Genomic DNA, 21,182 nt, shown 5'->3' on the forward strand with positions numbered 1-21,182 from the left:
CTGACTGGAGGTTTTATAAGCCAAGCCCCTCCAGAGACAGGGCAAAAGCTTCAAAAACTAGATCAAGGAGCCCTAGAATCCTTTGACTGCTTTAATAAATGTGTACATCCAAGTCTTCGGTGACCAGGAGGTGACCTCAAGAGCCAGAAGGAACAAACTGGGAGAGGACAGAGATAAAAGACAAATCCAGTTCATGTCAGATGCAGCTCCATCCCTTTCGACCTCAGGAAACCCTAGAGCTCCATCTGGTGGTAATTCATGCTACGGCTGGTCTGTCCAATCTTTTGGCTTCTCTGTCCCACACTGGAGGAAGAATTGTCTTTGGGTCACACATTAAATACACAAATACAAAAGCTGATGAGAAAAAAGGGGCCTGTATATTATTTTCCTAACATTTCCACCACTGCAGAGAAGGAAAAAGTCCTCACATAACAATCTTAATTATGTTGTGTCTGTTCATAACTGTCTCAAAATCACCAAGCAGAACCATGCGTGGTAGAGAGCGTCTTAAATCCCAGAACTTGGGAGGCAAAAGCAGGCTGATCTTTGAGTTCGAGGCTAGCCTAGTCTACAGAGTGTGTTCCAAGACAGCCAGGGGTACACAAAGAAACCCTGTCTCAAAAATAAGATAACTAAGCAGGTCCAAGGTTTTCAACACCGCCCCCCATAGTGAACATACGTAAAAAATAAAAGTTTACTTTTCAAGATTATTTTTAATGTACGTAAAACAAGGAGACACGAGGGTAACAGCCTAGTGTGCTGTTTGACATTGCACTTGGGGATCTAGTGCCTCAGCAGCTCCTTTGATGGAAGTGTAATAGTTGTGAGTCTGTGTGAGCTCACAGGTGCTTACGAGGTATTTCGGTTCTGATTTTACTAGATGTATTCATTCTCAAAAATACTTGCATGTGGTTGCACATGCCTTTTTTAATCCTAGCACCACGGAGACAGAGGCTGATGGATCTGTGAGTCCAAGTCCAGCCTACAGAGCTAGTTCCAGGACAGCCAGGAACACACAGAGAAACTCTATCTTGAAAAAAAAAAAAAAAACAAAAGACAAAAACCAAAAAAACTTGTTCAACAAGCAATGACATGAATTGATCATGATTGAGAATGGAGGGATAATTGTGTCTAGAGAGACAGGATCTAGAAAAGCGGAGTAACGAGATTTAACCAAGTTTTTCCTTAGGTTAAATGTCAGATTGCATCTTTGTGCATTCTTCTTGAAAATTGGTATGTGACATATTTATATGGACTGAAAATGGAGTTGAAAATATATTAAAATGTTGATTATTTTCCTAGAAATCTTGAAATTTGTTTTCAAATTCTGGTTACATTTTGAAAAACAGGGCTACATATTTTCACTGTTCACAGGGCTATGTAGCACAAATCTTAAAAGGTCTTATTATTAAGAACAAACCTGGAGCTGGGTATTGAGGTGAATGCTGGAAGATCAGAGAAGCAGAACAAGCCACAGCCACCTCACCTTGCCAATTCCTCAGCTGATCCTGTTTCCTCAGACTGGAAGCTTCTGAGTCCTCATCCAGATGGATCTCAGCTGAACCGCTGATCAAAAGCCTAAAAGCTTAACCAGCTCTAGTTCTAGTTTTCACGCCTTATATACCTTTCTGCTTTCTGCCATTACTTCCTGGGATTAAAGGTGTGAGTCACCATGCCTGTTTCCAGTGTGGCTTTGAACTCACAGAGATCTGGATGGATCTCTGCCTCCAGAAGGCTAGGATTAAAGGTGTGAGTGCCACCATTTTCTGGCCTCTATGTCTGTCTAGTGGCTGTTCTGTTCTCTGACCCCAGATAAATTTATTAGGGTGCACGATATATTGGGGAATGCAATATCACTACAGGGCTATGTTTAGAAATGCATACAATTGTTGGCCTGAATTTGAGCTTGCCATGATCTTAGCTTTATTTGGAGCGATGTTATGATTTGAAACATAAGTATTGATAGATTGATTGTCACCTTGAAGGTGCATGTTTAACTCATCTAAATGAATAGTTGAATCTACTAAAGAGGCTAAGCCTGTAAGCCAATATTTCAGATTTATTTTATCATATGTGTGTGAGTGTTTTGCCTACATGTATGTGCACCATGTACATGCTTGGTGTCCAAAGTAGCCAAAAGAGTGTGACAGAGTCCCTGGAAATGGAGCTACAGACAACTATGAACTGCGATGTGGGTGCTTGGGATCAAACCCAGGAAGAACAGCAAGAACAAGTGTTTTTTTTTTTTTTTTTTTTTTTTTGGTTTTTCGAGACAGGGTTTTTCTGTGTAGCTTTGCGCCTTTCCTGGAACTCACTCAGTAGCCCAGGCTGGCCTCGAACTCACAGAGATCTGCCTGGCTCTGCCTCCCAAGTGCTGGGATTAAAGGTGTGCGCCACCACCGCCCAGAACAAGTGTTCTTAGCTGCTGAATCATCACCTCTCAGCCCTGCTTCTGAATTTTAAGGGTAGTCTTGGCAGCTGTCCTTGGCCAATGTATACTTCTTTGTCTTATATCCCAGTAGGGAGAGACAGAAGATGAGGTGTACTCCTGGGGCCATGGGGCACCTACAACTGGGGAAAGGAAAAGGAAAAGGAGACCCTGAATCGGATTTGTCAAGGCCATGCTCAATCTCCCATGGAAGTCTGTCCATCATTTCCAGTTGCTCAAGGGAAGAAGGAATCACAGCATATGGGGCCCTTGTTAAGAGAGATAGGAAAATCGAGAATCATCCTGGGTTTACCTCTCTCTTCTGGCTGGTTCACCAAGTGTTATAGGCATGGATCTGAGTCACATGCTGAAGTACCCAGATCCTTGTGTACTACAGTAAAGAATTAGACCAGAGATGGCTAGAAACAGAAGTTGAGACAGTTGAAGAAAGAGAAAACACTCCAGAGAATATGAGTATGCTAGTGAGCCAAGCCCCCCAAAGCACTGAGCCACGAGCCCCATGACCCTTTCTAGGTCATTTACACAGCCCCCGCCTGTCTCATGTTTGTGTGTTGTGCTTTTCTTGTGTATGAAGTCCAGGAGAAGCAGCCCTTCCTCTTTCTCTGCCAACTGGATTCTTCGATGTTAATCTTGACGCACCTGTCTCCTGTCACTCTTCCCCGCCCTGCTCCTACTCTGCTTAGGGTCTCTCCTCACTGTTGCAATAGCAGTTATCACTGCTGTTACATACCTCTTACCCTGCCTTCCGGGAATCACCACACAGTGTCGTTTTTTGGCTGTTGGGACTCTTACCCTGAGTCCTGCTCACTGCTGCCTCCCGTTACCACCTTCTCAAATACATCTTTGATCTGCTCCAGCAACACTTTCCCTTGCTGGCATTGACTACCTCTAACTCCTGATGGACTCTAGCAGTTATTCAGCTTCTTCATTCAAATGAACCCACTAAGCCGTATCTCTCCATATATATTTCCAGTGAACTCTCCTGGAGTGGACTCTCTCTTAACTGAATCTAAACATATATTTTGTCTCCTTATGTCTCCTTGCTCACCAGTTGAGGGTGTAGTCTTACAGTTATGGTCTCCTAAGTATGGCAGCCCAGGGGCTTACTTGCCTCACTGGAACGCTGTGCTTTGTCTGGGTCAGTCAAGTGGAAACAGTGCACTACATTGTTAAAAGTCCAAAAGCCAACTATTACTGAAGAGGGCCAGCCTCCGAGAGCTGGCTCCTGTGGGAGGGCACAGAGGCTGGCTCTCCTGGTTAGTGCCTCATCTAGATCTGCCTGCTGGCATAATTTCTTCTCCTTTTTGGCCCTTGCTTCCTTAATCTTCTAATGTGATTGGTATCTTCCAAATCACAGGCCATCAAGCTCCAGATGGTTTTAGAGTATCACCCATGACCATCAGCTTCAGTACCTGCCTCACACCCCTGAAATCATGACACAGTGCTGTCTGTGATGACCACCCCTTCCCCTCTCAAAAATGCAACTCAAGCCTTTCATGCCTCAAGGTCCTACACCCCTATGACAGACCAACAACGTCAGTCGGGCCCTCAACATCCCTTCTCAGCTCTGAAGCAGGTCCCAAAGAGAGAAGAACTTGATCTAGTGTCAGTGACTTGACCTTGCTGATCTGTCAGAGGAAAACTGTGGAGACACAAAGGCCAAAAATAAAAGCACACCCCACCCTTCAACAGTCAGAACCTGATTGCTTCTAGCCTGACCCAGTAACTTGTGATCAGTAACTTTTGCATCATGGGATCCTCCTAATGATCCATGGGGCCTCACCCAAGTGGCCAGGCTCAGGAAGGACTAATGCTGCTGCAAATATATTACTTATCAGGATAGTGATACGGAGACTTCCTGTCTGTCCAGATATGATATCACACGAACGCCCCATGAACTAAGACCAGATAACTTCCTCCCCTGTTATAAAGGGACCCCTTCCATCTCAGCAGGGAGATTCTCTCTGAGAATTTTCTTTCTTTCTTTCTTTCTGTGTTTCTGTTTCTCATGTACTACACATTCTTTATTAAGCCTCATATCAGTTCTGATTTGGTAAACAGTTTCCCCCTACACTGTCAGCTTGTTATCCAGCAGGCAGAGGAAGGAAGACCTCTAGATTTACCTTCTATTTTACCAGTTGAACAGTAAAACCTCACCCTATTTGGCTCACTTTGAGGACAGAAAGTACCTAAATAGTAAGACTTTCCAGAATGCAGAGGGCTTTTAGGGATTGACACTTAACGTTAGATTATTTGTACTTTTGTTATTTTATGTATTTACTTTTGGGAGAGACAGTGTCTCATGTAGCCCTGGTTGGCCTGGAACTCCGTATGTAATGGAGGATGACCTTGAATTTTAGATTCTACTCCCTCTACCTAAGTGCTGGGAATGCAGGCTTGCACACTTCCCCAAGTTTTATGTGATCAAAATCAGGGTTCAGTGCAAGGAAAGTAAGCACTCTTCCAACTCACATACATCCCCAGCTCAGTTTGTGTTATGAAAAAACTATAAAAATATCCTAAGGTTGAGTGAAGGTCTCGAATAGGAAACATGGGAATGATAACAAGAAAACAAGGCTGCAGGACTCTGCCAGTGCAGACTAGATAAACTGCCCAGTGAGAGTGACTGCGTGTGCATATCGCTGCACCAACAGATTGTATGTGGTTTGGTTAGGTTCCTTACTTGCTGAGCCAGGAACACAATGTGAGCCACACCCTGCGGCCTGACAGACTGGTCATCTTAGGTTAAGTTGTCACTTGACCTTTTTCTACCACTCCACCCCAATCCCACCCACTCCTGCCCAGCCTGGGCCCCACATGGTTCAATCAGGGATTCTTCTCTCAGCAGTCCAGGCCACAAACCCTCAGTCAGGCCCTGAGCAAATTACCCCTGAGCCACAGCCCACTGAGTCCCAGGCCTACCTCAGCCCCTGTCCTGTCCCTTCTCCCTTGTCCAGCCTCCACCACTACTCCTACCTTCTCCTCAGAGTTCTGACCTCTGAAGTCTCAACTCTCCCAAGTATGTGACTTCATCCTATTCTCAGGACCTCAGCCGGGGGGTGCCCCGGCCTCTAGCACAGGCCCCATTCCCAGGCATGCTGGCCCTTGAGTGCGCAGCTGTGCTGGTGTGTGAGAGCTTCTGCCTAGGGTGCAGTGAGTGGATCGTGGCTGTGGGTTTCACACTCCGGCTGCAGCAAATGGGGACTCCTGTCTGGCTGGACTCAGGGATAATTGGGAGGAAGGGACACTCCAGGAGTGGGTGGAGCCATGGAACCTGAAGTTTTCACAAGTTGCTGGCACCCTTGGGCAATACAGGACTAGGCTTGGGTGGCCTTAGGTCCAGACAAGGAAAGGCCACTCTCCCTATGACCCATATGCCATATTCCTTCAGTGACCTGGAATCATGACTGTCCTTACCCTGGCTCTTTTCAGAGCAGGCAGATTCCTCTTGTTGATTCATCACGATTTGTCTCTGACTCACCTGTCATTTCCTCTGGGTGTCTAGGGACATGACACTGCCATCCTGACCTCACCTCCCTGCCCTGCTCTCCACAGAGGTCACAGGTTTCCTCCAGTACCAACAGATCCAACCACTTGCTCAGAAGGCCCAGCCAGTGCATTCCTGCTCTAGGCCAGACTAACCAGCCTCACCCTGCTTTCTGCTCTGTTCCCCAACCCTGGTGCTTCAGGCCTGTTCACAGAGAATCTGAGCATCTGACTCTACTTCCCTCCCTTTTGTCACCCTGTAAAATCCACTCACACCTCTGCCTCCTCACTGTCCTCCAAGAACAAACTGCACCCCCTTCCCCTCCTATTGGAAGGATGTTGCACTCAACTCTGGACACCCACTTCTGTCCTACAGGGATTCCTCATGGCCCCAAACCACTCAGGTCCTTCTTTAGAACTAGCCCCTCTTTTTGTCCTTAATAACTTATTTCTCTGCCCTCTCCTAGTCAGCTTCTAGCTGTTTTCTCTCCATTCGCCCTGTGTGTTGGCATTCATGGGAATCCTTTCCCTCCCTGAGAAATCCTCACTGAGGCCTGTGACTTCAAGCTATATGTATTTAACAGTCACACTGTCACTTGGTACATAGACCTCTCTTGAAATCCTGTGGCACCTCAATCTTTGCATGTCAAAACTGAAATGGATTCTGGATCTGGTGGCACAGGCTTGTTGTCCCAGCTACATGGGAGGCAGAAAGAGTTTGAGTCTATCCTGGGATTATTTAAGACCAGCCTGGGTGACTTAGTAAGACATTGTCTCAAAGTATAAAGTAAAAAGAGGGCTGGGATGTAGCTCAGTGGTAGAGTGCTTACCTAGCTTTCAGGAGACCCTGGTTCAGGCCCCAGCACTGAAACAAACAAACAAACAAACAAACAAACAAACAAACAAGGACTGCTGAGCAGGCTTAGCTGGCTAAAGTATTTGCTCTGAAATCCTGACAACCCCAAACCTATCTAAAGGTGGGAAAAGGAGAACCAGCTTCACAGGTTTGTCTTCTCAACTCTACAGGTGCATGGGCTATGAGCCCATCCCCCTTAATAAATGTGATCTTTAGAGATGTGTTCACTTTTCTGTTTTCCCACCTCGCTTGTCCACCCATTCACAGCTGGACCAAGTCAGACATCTGAGAGTCATGCTAGAGTCCTTCTTCCTTACCCACCTAGTCCACACGCCCCAAGGCTGTCTGTCCTCTTCTGTAATAGCTCATTACTGTGGGTCCCTCTTAGCTCCCTTTATCCTAAGAATGGCAGCATTGTCCTCTGCCTCCTTCCCACTCCAGCCAGGCTCCTGCACTGCTGGGAAGCAAGCTTTCCTAGCCAGATTCTGCTGTTTGCTTTTTCTTTCCCTCCCTCCCTCCCTCCCTCCCTCCCTCCCTCCCTCCCTCCCTCCCTCCCTCCCTCTTTCTTTCTTTCTTTCTTTCTTTCTTTCTTTCTTTCTTTCTTTCTTTCTTTCTTTCTTTCTTTTTTTGTTGAGACATAGCCTTGGCTCTTCTGGAACTCACTCTGTAGACCATGCTTGCCTTGAACTCATAGAGATCTGCCTGCCTCTGCCTCTGGAGGGCTGGGATTAAAGGCATTTACAACTATGTCTAACTCTCTAGCTTGTTTTTTGTTGATGTGATAAATAAACTTCAGGATGAAAAGCAGCTGGAATATTCCCTCCTGTTTATCTTGTCATCTCTTCAGCTTGTCCTCATTCTTCAGTTCTCAGTTCTGTGTTAAGGACTCTGACACATATTCCCAAAGGCAAACTTACTGTTCTTGCCCCTTATATTCAGCACTGGTACTGCACATAACACACCATATTTCATCTGTGTGCACATCTGTACTGAGGCCGAGACTGTGTCTTCTCTCTCTCTGTCTCCAAGTGGCTCCTGGCCCATTCAGTAAGTAGAATAAGTCTGTGGAACAAATGAAACAATTACATCATGTGTGGAAATTCACTGGTACCATTTTTCCAATTGTAGGCAGTTCATATAATAAAGCCATCAAAGCCAATGATCAATCATCAAACTATCCAAAGAATAGGAGTGTAAATGTTCTAAAGGACTTTGACTATGACATTATATAGTTATCTTGCAGGCTAGGAAATACCCCTGTCCTTGTGAAGGTCTAATATTTTATTTAGACACGCTAATGGCCCTGGAAAACAGAAAGGTCAGTGTGTCTTTTTGGAGAGAAAGTCCGGGGAATGCTGCAGTGATAACTAGACAATAGAGTCCTGTTCTACCTAATCGCTTTCTCCTTGACTTAGCAAACAGATGCCTTCCTCACAAGAGGCTGGAGTTCTTTGGTTCTGGGTAGGGTGGTGCCGTGCTTTGAATGTCCCCAACAAAACTCATGCTGAAGCCAATCCCTCAAGTTAGGTATTATAGGAGATGGGGGTCTTTATGGAATGATTAGGTCATGAGAGCTTTGCTGTAAGTGGGATAATTCATTCATGTACTAAAGGATTAACCATCTTTCCTCCCATCCTGCTTTTCAAAACAGAGGTTTTCTGTGTAAGCCTGGCTGTCCTGCCACTCTGTAGAGAAGGCTGGCCTCAAACTCACAGAGATCCACCTGCCTCTGCCTCTTGAGGGCTGGGATTCAAGGTGTGTGCCACCACCTCCCAGTTGAAATGGGCTATCTTGAACGGGTCTGTTCTAAAGCCTGTTCATCCTTGCCTTTTCTATGCATCCCATCCACAGTGTCAAGCTCTATACCTCATCAGGACTCTGCAGAGTCCACACCAACAAGAAGACCCTCACTAACATACAGTCCCTCATTCTTGGACATCCTGTCTTCTAGAATCACAAGCTAATTAAGTCTCTGTTCTTTATGAAACTATATTGTCTGTAGTAGTCAGTCATGTTAACAACAATGACTAAGAGAAGTGGGCACTGGGAACCAGAGCTTTCTGTCTTCATGTGAAAAGAATGGAAACATTTTAGCCATTTCACCAAGGAGGAGTAATAAATGATATGTATGTCTCATACCACTTTCACTTTCATTCTAGAATACCCAAGCTAGCATTTTGTAATTTAACCTATTGTGTGACATCCAAATGAGATTTTGTGATGGTTAGCTTTAATTGTCAACTTGGCACAGCCTAGAATCACCTGGGAAGAGAGTCTGCATGAAGTATTGTCTACATTGGGTTGGCCCTTGGGCATGTCTGTGAGGGAGCGTCTCATTTAAGTCAGTTGATGTGAGAAGACCCTGCCCACTTAGGGTGGCCCAATTTCCTAGGCAAGAGTTCCTGAACTGTTAAGAGTAGAGAAGTTGTGTGGAACACCATCAAGCAAGTGAGCTTACAAGCATTCGTTTCTCTCTGTTCTCCTGTGGATATGATATGACTAGCTAGCTGTTCCTGCCTTGATTTCCCCATTATGATGGACTGTACCCTGGAATTGTGAGCTGAAATAAACCCCATTTCTCCCTAGGTTTTTTTTTTGTCAGGGTATTTTATCACAGAAATGAAATTAGAATAATGTTCAAGGAGACCATTACATTTGATCAGGGAAATTATCTTCTAGGTCTCTAAGACCACCTGGCTATAATGCAAGCCCCAAATATAGTCTCTGTCTCCCAGAGCTAGAGTGGCAGGGAATGGAGAGGCTGGTGTTCCTAGGCACCACTCACAGGCTGCCTGAAATTAGCCTCGTAATATTCAAGCCCTGCTCACCACAGGTTTACTGCTATTAATTTTGTTATTTTATTGTCTTACTGATTGTGTGTGTTACAGAGTAGAATATTTGTTTAACTATGTAAAGATGTGTTGCATTTGTTTTACCTTGCCTGCCCAAGGCACCTGATTGGTGTAATAAAAAGCTGAACACCAGTAGATAGGCAGTAGATGGATAGGCAGGGCTGGCAGGCAGAGAGAATAAGTGGAGGAGGAATCTGGGCACGAGAGAGACTGAGGGAGAAAGAGAGGGAGATGCCACAGGCCAGGCAGGCAGCCACCGGTCATCCAGACATGAGAAAGCAGGAGAGTAGGACATACAGAATGAAAGAAAAGTAAAACCCCCTGAGGCAAAATGTAGATGAAGAGAAACAGGTTAAAATAAGTTATAAAGGCTGGTGGAATAAGCCTAAACTAAGGTCAAGCACTCATAACTAATAATAAGTCCCCCTGTTATAATTTGGTGGCTGGCAGTCCAAAAAAGGCTGCTCTCTCTCTCTCTCTCTCTCTCTCTCTCTCTCTCTCTCTCTCTCTCTCTCTCTCTCTCTCTCTCTCTCTCTCTCTCTCTCTCTCTCTCTCTCTCTCTCTCTCTCTGTGTGTGTGTGTGTGTGTGTGTGTGTGTGTATGTGTATGTGTATACTAAGAGTTTCCTTGTAATGGATACCCAGTCAAGACTCGTGTGGTCAAACACTAGGTTTCTCTGACTTGGTACTTGAGAGAGCAGTTTTCCTGGCATCCTCATGAACCTCCCTTCAGCAATGACCCGAGACCTCTTGACCAATCAGCTGGACACCTGCACTCTGTCTAGCACAGGACAATCCCCTCTTCATTTGCATTTTGAAACAGATTACCCAGTGATACTGGAGTAGATGAGATGAGCTTCTTTTGCCATGGAAAAAGAAAAGCAGAGAAGAAAGACAGAGAAGCAGGCCATTCAGAAAGCTAATCGTCGAGAATTTTGTAATGGGGGAGTTTGTTTTCAAAGTGGCTGAGCACAGACAGTCTCCAGTCTGAAGTCGCCCTGCTGAGGTGATTGGGGATTTTGTGGAAAAGGAGGTAGGATTGCCCAGGTCAAAGGGAAGAGTGACTATAGAGCAGTGACCGTGCTTTTACCCTGGTACTCCGTCTTCAGGACTCTTCACGGGACGACATTCTGAAAATGGTGTGTTAGCGTGGGTTAGGACAGAGTTTCCAGACCCCTGGAGCCAAGTCTCCTGTCAGAAGTCTGAAGTGAAGTGTCAGTATTTACAGTAAAAATGGGAAGGTTGGGCCTGGAGAGATGGCTCAGCACTTAGGAGTACTCACTGCTCTTGCAGAGGACCTGAGTTCTGTTCCCAGTGTCCACTGCAGGCGGCTCGCTACTGCCTGTAACTCTGCCTCCAGGGCATCTGACACCCTCCTCTGGCCTTCACAGGCACTTGCACACACATGACACACACACAATAACACACACTACACATAAACATTTAAAAATAAAATAAATATGACACTATGATTTAAGCTTGTAAATCCCAGGTACTCAGGGGGTTGAATCAGGAAGATCACAAGTTTAAGGCTTACCTGGACCAGAAAGTAGGTTCAAGGCCAGCCTGGGCAGCTCAGTGAGTCCTAGTCTAAAAGAAAAAAGGGTAAGGATGTAGCTCAATTGCACAGCAACTTGCCTGGCACCTGCAAAGCTTTAGGTTCAATACTAAGTGTGGGAGAAAAGAAAAAAGAAAGAAAGAGGGGTGGGTGAGGGAGGGGGTAGAGATGGAGAGAAGGAGAGTTGAGAAAGGGATAAAAGAAGGAAGGGAGGGAGGAAGGAAGGAAGGAAGGAAGGAAGGAAGGAAGGAAGGAAACAAAAATTACTTTCAAGTTCCTGAAACTGAGGCAGCCTTTACCTTGTTATAGCCTGACTCATCAGCATATTGCCAGTGTCGTTCTGGGGAAGATGTGTGTGCTGAGTTATTCTAGCTTTAACACAGGACTACTTTTGCCTCAGAGCAAGGCCACTGCTGCCATGAACAGACAAGAGGGAATTAACCTGAATAAACTCTGCCTGCAGTCTGTCCTAGGGCAACCTGACACCACTGTAGAGAATTCCACTCTTGAAAGAGTAGGTCGACACCCTTAGAAGTTTGGCTCCCTAGTAGCCCATACCTGCCTTGCCTAGACAGCCAGTCCCCCAAAGACACAAACAATTCTGTAAAATGTATTCCTCAGCAAAATAATAGATGTCTGCCTAACCGGTAAGAATCGAGCTCCTAATTAGTGTCCCAACTGGTAAGACTGGAGAATCAGGGCACTGTCACATTGAAACACTGCCAGACTGCTGTCATAGAAACACCCCCTTCTGCCACCAGCCCACCAATAAAACGATCCTGTTACAATGCCTTGCTTGCTCACTGTAGCTGTACTTCAACATATCTAGTAAACTCTAATTCTGCCTTCTGTGTTTGGTGAATTCATTCATAGCCCATGTAACTCTTGCTTGTTAATGAATTTCACGCTTGTTCCTGGCATGGCACATTTGTTTTATCTTCAGCAGTGTTAGATGGGCATAACTGATACATGACTGCAATTATAGTACTTTGATGGCTAAGACAGAAGGCTTGCTATTTCAAGGCCAGTCTGAGACAGCAAGACCCTGTCCCAGAAAAGACAACTGGCTTGGTGTTAGGAACATAGTTAAAACCATCTTATGTGACTTGGAGTAACATGCTTAAGCTTGCCATGCAGCTCTATTGAAAGCTAGTCCTCAGAAGCAAGCCACCCTGCAGCTCAGATACCAGCCTAACCAGGAACCAGCTAATGAACCACCCCATATGAGCCCTGACAGCATAAATCCACTGCTCAGTGAAATGATATAAAAGTTGGAACTTTGGGAATGGTCTCTAGGCTTCCCCAGCATCTGTGTTGATACTAAGCAGCAAGAGGGCTTGAGACTGGGCATGGCTGTTGCTTCAGTGACTTGAACTCCCAGCGCTGTTGCTGGGCTCACACAGTCCACTTGCCAGTGCTAGCCACTGGCCTATACTCTCATGGACCTCTTACAATCTCCACTAGGGCCATCCTACCAGCCTGCCACAACTGAAGGACTTCTCTGTGAATGTGAGTCAAGCCTGCAAGCATCTGAAGCATCCTCACTGGAGATTCCCCAGTGGAACCCTGCAGCAGCATTTTCTGCCTAACCAACTGTTGCCTTCCTGGTGAGATGTCTGCTTCACTCGTACATTAGCGCAGTATTATTAGGAATGTTTGTGTGAGTAAGCCAAGGATATTTGAGAGGCAAATCTTGTGTGGACAGCCTGACTGCTGAGTGCCTTACAGCCCACAGGCTGTGCCCTCCCCACTGGTCATGGTAGTTCATGTCTGTAAGCCCAGCATTTGGAAGGCTGGCAGGAATATTGTTAGGAGACTGAGGTCAGCTTGAACTCCATAGTGACTTCCAGACAGAGTGAGTAGAAGACTGTTTAAAACTGTAACCAAATCCCCAAACAAACAAAAAACATGCAAAGCTAGTTGGAGACTACTAAAAATGTGTGGATACAAGACCTCTGAATGGTTTTGCTAAAATGTGAGTAAGAAAAAGCAAGAGAAGCAGCAGGACTCACGTAAGTTTGGTTTAGAGTTCTTGAACTCTTATGACCAGGTGTTCTTTAAAAAAGATCTCCAGGTAACAAGATTCTAAAATTTAAGTTTTAAATACAAGAGAATACTTTCAATAGTGAAGAGACAATTGAAACTCAGGTCATGAAAACCGTCTTCCAGGTTTCTGGCACAGTGGAACCTGCAAACCTCATGGCCCTGCCCCTTCTGGGCACCTGTCTTCCAGGTGCTCTGCTACTGTGTTGAGCTGGGGAGTGCAAATGTCACCTGAGCCCTGGAATAGGAGGCTGATTAAAAACAAAAGAAAACTTAAAGAGAAAGAACAGCAGCACCACTGCTGTGCTCTTGAGAAAACCGTTTTCCAGTTTGGGTTTTCTGTTTTATCAGACAATTTCTATATTTCCTAGTATTTTGCTAGCTGTTTCTGATTGTCACAATTCAAAAGGCAGATGATACACTACACCCCGATGTGACCTTCAACACAGTCCTTCCAGCCCCTTCCGGCTCTGGTTGGCTGTCTCCCTCCAGTTCTTCAAGCTGCTCCTTGAGTGCTTTGTGCTTCTCTTATCTTTGCCCAGGCCTGACTACACTAAGTTTGCTGTCTGCCTTCTAAAGATGCTGATGAAGGAACCCAGCATGCATTGCACACTCTCAACCACTCAGCTGTGTGCCCAGCCCACAACTTTTAACTTTTTTTTTCATTTATTTTTGTTTTTAGTATAATATTTTAAAGTTTATTCTTTGAAAATTTCCTATATATGATATATATTTTGATCATATTCCCTCCATTTCCCTCTCAACTTCATTTCCTCCTCATTCTTTTCTTTCTTCCTTTCTTTCTTTTAAAGAGAACCCACTGGGTGCAGCTAGTGCTATCCATGTGCACCTGGGTATAGGTTGGCCTTTAGCTCATAGGCAGTCTTCCAGGTGCAACACCCCTGACTCTCCCTCCCCTAGCAGTGGCTCTTCCTCAGCTCTTTTCTCATCCACAGTGGAGTGTTGACTGGCTCTATCTTGTACAGGTGGATGAGCTGAGTTCATAGACGCAATGGCCTTCTTGTGTCCAGAACACATTGGGTTACATCATTCCTTTGAACCTCTGGCTCCTACATTCTTTCTGCTCCCAGAGAGTGGATTAATACTCCTCCCTGAGGCCACAGATTATCAAACAGAAAGCTAGTGCTAGGTGTGAGATACTTCCTTGGAGTTGCTAGGTAGGGAATTCCTAGAGACCTTAAAAAAATACATGCTGTTGCCATTGCTCCTGGTTGCCCACCAGAACTCAATGGAAAGATTGTATTGCTGAAGTCACCACACAGTTTGGTCACACAGCTTGAAGAAATCACGCTGATACTGATCTGGAAGGCTCCTCCATGTTGGGTAGCTTTCATAGTACCAGAAGGTTCTAGGCAGGATGCTAGGAGAGATCCCCCTTGGTCTTTTCCATACTCTCCTTTTAGGGTTGTACCTGGATTTTTAAAATAATGTTTTGTTTGACTAAGTTCATTGTGGTCCCTCTCCTCCTCTCCCCCCCCTCCTTTCCTCCTTTTCTCTCTCTGTCCTTCTCTCTCTCTCTCTCTCTCTCTCTCTCTCTCTCTCTCTCTCTCTCTCTCTCTCTCCTTGAGTGTCTGTGTGTATGTGTATGTGTGTGTGTATGTTGCAAACGATTGAAACTTGAATCTTAATCTTACGTATGGCACACAGGCACTTATCACTGAGCTGCATCACCCTTCCTTGCCTTCTGAACTTCTCCATCCTCACAGTGGCCTTGCCCTCATGCATCCATCCATCTTCCACCTACACTGATATGTAGAAGCTTCCAGTACAAAGGCCTGGGCATTTGCTGTGGTTGGAGACTCAGGCTCTGAAAACCCCCTTGGAAAAGTGAGAAATCCAGGAGATCTATGAGTCACTGATAACCTCCTGCTCATTTTTTGTTCTTTTTCCTGCACCATCCAGGGTCCACAGGGCTGAGGCTGTCTACCAGAGATAGGCACAATTAGTTCTTCATTAAATGAGGAAGAGAAGAGAGGAAAGAGGAGAAAATACAGAAGACCTGTGAGTGATGGCTAACAGTGACCTTTATATTCACCATCAGGCTCTAGAGACTGACTTGCCAGGCTTTATACAAAATTGCTAGCCCAGGGAGCTGGGTGGGAGAGGAAGATCAGTGACAGAGTGTGGGCTTAGCCTACAGAGGCTCTGAGCACAATTACTGGTGGGAGGTGGGGATGGGGAAGATTCCCAGCACCTGCCCACTCCTGTCCCTCAGGAATTCCCTTAAGAGACGGGAGAAAGGTCCTAGAAGCATTTCTAGTGGTGCTCAGTGCGGGCACAGTAGACAACTGAGTCCCAGGCCTTGGTCGAATTAACACCAGCATTGCTTACCCATTGGAGTAGATCACCAACTGCAATTCTATCACGTCCTGTAAAAACTGGCGCCTTTTGACTGTCACCTTTCTCTCATGACAAGCCCAGCAGAATACACACCAGAAAATGTGACAGGCGTGCATTAAGCAGCCTCATGTTGAGGAGTCTTTCTGGGAAGATGCTGAGCCCCTTCATTATTAACCCACGGGATCTGGAATTATTTCTTAAGGTAATTTACTGAATCAGAACCACTCCTCCAGCCATAGTGGAGGCATTTCCTGTGCTGTGACATGACCGCTGGACATCATGAAGCAGAGTTGCTGGGTGACCTACAGAACGCCATGGCCCACAGACTTGACAATGAAATAAGCAGATAGTTAGAGCTATGGCAATGGTAAGGAGGCTAAGAGGGTCACCTGAGACTTCTGCTGTCTTCAGATGCACGTAGGCTGCCCCCACCACATGTAGTGGATTGGAAAACCTCAAGTCTAGGACTCAGTCCAGTGCACACAAAGGAATACTGTACTGCTGGGGAAAAGAATAAGGAAGATCTCTGTTTCATATTAGAGATAGCTCTAAAATACCCCAACACACACACACACACACACACACACACACACACACACACACACACCTAAAAACCGAAAAACAAACAAGCAAAACAACAACAACAAAACCTGGAGTGGAGTGAATGAAGGATGAGGAGGAGGAATAGTAAGATATCTGAGAATTCCCTTGTTTCAGAACTTCACACATGAAAATTTACAGCTAGGGTTGCCTCCTGCTTTTTTACAGACATATACTAGGTAGAGGGGCCAAGGGTGCTGGTTAACATTCTGCAAATCAGGACAACCTCCATAGGAAGCATCCAGTGTAAGTGTCACCGTGGTCATTGTTGGGAACCCTAGGTTTGGGGTAAGGGTATGATACTTCTAGAGTTGACCTGTCCTTAGAGGTTTAAAACTAACCAGCATTCTCCCCACCAGGCGACTGACTGGCTTCCTAGAAGGAATGCAAGATGGCAGACAGGATCTTCATTCTCATTTATATGAAATATCAGCACTTCCAAGTCTGACTTTTCCAGTACAGAGTAGTGGAGTCTTGGGACACAGGCCCTGACCACCTCTATTTTTCTGTGCCTGATGAACAGGTGCTCTAGCTCCATCCCCAGTAGTTTAATCTTTTTTTTTTCCTCCCTCACTTTAAACTTCTGTTCTGCTCTGTCACATTAATGTCCATCCACTAAACACTGGTATAATTCTGGTGTCACTAAGACTGTCATTCAGTCTACTACAAAGGCACAGTAAACAGGCTGTAGGAAACCACCCAGAGACTCCAGCCTGAGTAGTAACCTCATGCATTCCTATAGCCTGGAGTTAGCCATAGCATTAAAGTACCAGAAAGATCAGCTGCACAATCCCCAGCGGGTTGCCCAGGAGCCAGAGGAGGGGCTAGGATGGAGGGCCTTAGGCACTCACCTGGCCTTGTCCTCTGCCCCTGCCTAAGGGCTGTGGCCAGGCTGTAGACTCCGCCCGCTTCCCCCGCCCCTCAGGTATTTGAGGCTCAGGGCACAGTAGATTCTTCGTCCTCTCAGCTCTGCTCTCTATCGGCCAGGAAACCTAGAGTCCGGGGTATGTTCTGCGGTGGGCTAGCTGGGGACTCAGGGCTTTGGGGAAGCGGGGCGCTGGGGACGCGGGCGGGGGTAGCATGCAGGGAGAGTCCTGTGGTCCCAGCTCCGGTTTCCTCTGCTGCGCAGCGGCCTCAGCGACCGTGACGCAGCTGGGTTAATAGCCTTGTGGTCCTGGCCGGCTGGAGACATCGCGGCCTTCCCAGATCCGCCAGCTTTTTTAGCGGAGGCTGCTGGTGAGGGATGGGGGCAACGCAGAGCTGGCCCGGCTGCTGCGCTGGGGTCCCGGGCTACAGGTGACCACGTATGTCCCTCGGTTACAAGTGATCCTGGAGACCCCGGAGACGCGGGCTGGTGACGCCCTGCAACAGGCGTTGGGATCTAGGGTGGGGGATGGGGGTTCGGAGAGAGGCCAAAGGCTGGGTGCTCTGGCCCCTCTTTCCTGTCCAGTGTGCTTGGCTCTACCAGGGGCGCGGCCCTTGTTGTGCTGGGAAGTTCCAGCAAATCCAGGGAGGCCTTCAAACAGATACTTAAGAGAAACCATTCCAGATCTTTGAACTTTTTCCCATTAAACTCACGCCAGAAGAATTGTTGCAAGATTTGATGTCTGTCGGGCTAGGAGGAAGGACATGTGAAAAGTTTTGACAGAGTTTCTGTGCCAGATGAAATTGGCATGTGAGTTAGTTTTTTCCTCCTTCCTTGTTTTGTTGATGGACCCAGAGCCTTGCTCTGCTGAACAAGGGCCCTGTCATGAGCCACAGGCCTGTTCTTTCTCCTTTACTGCTTACATTAGTTTTGAGAATCAGAAGTATGGGAATCTAACATTCATGTGGTGTCAGGAAGCTGGGTGTGAGGGAAAGCTGGGTGGGGTTTGGCACTTAGTATTTCTTGGCCCACTTGGGAGGCAATTGCTTGTGCTACGTACGAGACTTTTCGGGAGGGTGCTATTTCGTTCCTCCAGTAGTGTAGGGCCTGGGTGTGGGAGGTGATGTATCAAGGAACCTTGGGTAACTGTGTGTGATCAGGACTAACTTTATAGTCCTGGGGCACATGGAATGACCTCACTGTTATCAGTATACATGGGAGTGTCCCAGTGTTTCATGGCTGCCCTGAGTGATTGTATCCACTACGACTTGTGTCTTGACACAGAGAGGGTGCATTTGGGCTCTTGGCTGAATACACCATGTTTATTTGGCTCCCTATACCTGCAGGTCTCCCCACACTATCCCCACACATGAATTTCATACAAAGTCAGCATGAAATAGCAAATAGAAATCAAAATCTGACAGAAAACATGGTAGGAAAACTGAAATGTGTTGGCCATATACCTGTAATCCCAGCACTTAGGAGGCTGAGGCAGGGGGATAAGAGTTTGAAGCCAGCCTGAGGCTGTATAGACATACATAGACCTTTTTCTGTTCTTGTTTTCCAAACATTGTAACAGTGTATGGTAACAGGGACCATTTATCCAGTACTTAAATTGTGTTGGGTATTTACTCATCTCCAGACCATTTAAAGTACACAGGAGCGTGTACTGTACATTGGTTAGGTCAAATATTAAGTTATTTTACATATGTAAATTGAGCACTTGAGGATTTTGGCATCTTCAGATACCAACTGATATCCTTCAGTTATCCAGGAATAACTGTACTTAAAATTCTTTTAGGCCGTTTCCTGTCCAAAGCACCTTTAAATTAGTTTAGTGAGTTTTAACTAACTCAGGCCAATAGCAGTAGATTGAATTAGAATAATCAGCAATTGTGTCCCCCACCACCCCAGTATCTGCCAGGAAGAGCCTGCAAGGATATGCTGTAGGATCACATGGTACACCATCCCTCTGTTTCCCAGTTTCTGTTTTCAGACTTTTCAGCTCTGTGCTGGGCCATTGTGCTGGTGAAAGGTACAAGTATTTGACCCCATCACTTAGCTGCCATTCTCATCAGCCATCTCTGTAGTCACTGGCCTCAAAGTGCCATACAAATGCTGGTTTTTGTGTGTGCCTGGACTTGGAGAAGGTTGGTGATGACTTTCTAGTTGACAGGTTCTGGAATCACTTAGGAGTACTGTGAGGTACTATCTTGATTAGGTCAGTGTCTTGGCCAGGCCTTTGAGGGGACTATCCTGATTAGATTAACTGAGGTTTAAAACCCAACCAGAAAAGTGGGCAGCACCATTCTCCGGGCTGCATAAAAGGTAGAAAGCTAGCTGAATGTGCAAGCATTCATCTCCCCCTGAACTCTGGAAGTATGAGGATCAATGAGCCAAAGTACATGCTCACTGAAGCTGCTTTTGTCAGAGTATTTTATCACAGCAACACAAGTTGGCGAAGTCTTGGATGAGGTCAGTTCAAGAGTTTTAGCATCTGACCAATAGGTGATGTGGAAAGGGAGCGCAGAGTCAGTCTGTGAGAAATGAACAGTACCTTCAAAACTGTTTCCAGAGTGAAGAGGAAATTTTCTTGAATTGCTAGTTTGAAAGAATCCTCCAAGAGTCCAGCAAAACACATGAGTGGAGCTCAGGGAGGGACACAAAATTGGGCATTTCTGAATATCAGAAATAAGAATAAGTCCATAAGCTTTCAGAACAGGGGTTGGAAAGGGGCAGTAGTAGATGGATCTGAGATCAGTGTATATCATCACGCCTTTGAACAGCAAAACTGGTAGCCGGGAAGCAGTACGGTAACTGAAAGTTAAGGATGTAAAGTCACATGTAACCTTTTTTAGACCCTGCCAGACTCAGTAACATGGAAGGATAATCAATTTTCAGATGTTGAAGAAACCAGACTAGCTGTATTCTTTCTAGAAAGCAGTTGGACAGTGTGCTGCATCAAAATAAGGGGATAAATAACGAAACAATATGTTGGGTCCAGAACAGATGACGTATATGAAGAGGTATGAACTGTATAGTATTCACAGAGCAAGGTCTAGAAGTCTTCTGACTGATGTGCTCAATACACTCTAATTGCTATGAAGCATCCATATAGTGAAAGAGAAGAGTAGTGAGTGTGGCTATGAATGCCTCCAACCAAGTGCCAGTGGGTCTCAGAAGAATAGAATGTAGGAGAACTTGCAATGATGATCTAATTTAAAGTATGGCCCATGGGGGCCTTAAAGGCATCATCTATCCTATCTTGTCATCTGATGTACCCAACCATAGCAGTTGGATTTTCTTTTTGTTGTGTGTGTGCATGTGTACATGCACACATGCATGCACACTTATGTTGTGTAGATGTAGACACTTGTGTCTTGGTTTCCTGTGGAGATCAGAGACCAACCTCAGCTATGGGTCCATGCTTTTCACCTTGTTGAGATAGGGTCTCATAGTTTGCCTCTGCATTTGCTAGGCTTCTGGCCTATGAGCTTTCAGACATTCTCTTGTCTCCACCTCCCATCTCACAGGATTGGGATTGTAGGTATGCGCCACCTTGTCTGGTCGTACATGGGTGCTGAGGCTTCAGACTCAAGTCCTCATACTTGCATGGGAGGCCCTCTATCCACTGAGCCATTTCTCCAGCCCAACCGCTGTATTTTACATTGGCACCAATACTCAGTCTCTTCTTCAAGCACTCAGAGTTAGTGCTTCACAAATCCTCTCCTGAAAGAAACAACTCTGGCTTTGGTCTGGAAGAGTGAATTCAGGATAGTATTCTCTTGTTGCTGTGGAGCCAGGATGTTTGAGCCCAACAGCTCAGGGTCAAGTAACCAATATAAAGAGATTCTCACTAGCCACATAAGGACAGTATTGTGCACCAACAAGGAAAAAAATACCATTAATTGGATTTTTTTTAATACAAAGGCTTGAGTCCATAAATAAATTTAAATAAGGCAAATAAGATGATTTAAAAGGCATAAAAGAATTCAGCACTATTTACACTCCTTCTAGGAATGTTAAATATTAAAGTTCCCAGGTCAAGTACAGTAGTCCAAAAGGCCTGAAGAATATTAGATTAGGAACAAATTACTGCTACAATTTGCAGTT

At 45.7% G+C, this 21,182-nt stretch overlaps 1 protein-coding gene and 1 long non-coding RNA gene across 7 annotated transcripts in view; one reads left to right on the forward strand and one right to left on the reverse strand.

The window, feature by feature from the left end:
- Nucleotides 1–21,182, forward strand: part of LOC131911230 (serpin B6) — a 91,967-nt gene that overhangs the window by 57,924 nt on the left and 12,861 nt on the right. Inside the window, exon 1 of one of the 6 annotated variants that reach the window (XM_059263207.1) lies at nucleotides 12,658–12,807. The exons of 2 other annotated variants lie outside the window; for them this stretch is intronic. Coding sequence is in view for 1 of the 4 variants with exons in the window: in XM_059263205.1 (XP_059119188.1) it covers nucleotides 17,448–17,500 (53 nt within the window). In the remaining 3 variants the exon portion in view is untranslated. Of the gene's footprint in view, nucleotides 1–12,657; nucleotides 12,808–17,076; nucleotides 17,209–17,432; nucleotides 17,501–17,598; nucleotides 17,880–21,182 lie in introns of those variants that run through there. 3 more of the 6 variants (XM_059263209.1, XM_059263205.1, XM_059263210.1) reach the window with 3 other exon arrangements.
- LOC131911236 (uncharacterized) lies at nucleotides 7,715–17,570 on the reverse strand. Its single transcript, XR_009379304.1, has 3 exons — nucleotides 17,056–17,570; nucleotides 11,180–11,232; nucleotides 7,715–7,853 (listed from the first exon to the last, which is right to left on the reverse strand). It is a non-coding gene; the product is annotated as an uncharacterized LOC131911236 (long non-coding RNA).

Source organism: Peromyscus eremicus, chromosome 5 (assembly GCF_949786415.1).
Source record: "Peromyscus eremicus chromosome 5, PerEre_H2_v1, whole genome shotgun sequence".
Lineage (NCBI taxonomy): Eukaryota > Metazoa > Chordata > Mammalia > Rodentia > Cricetidae > Peromyscus > Peromyscus eremicus.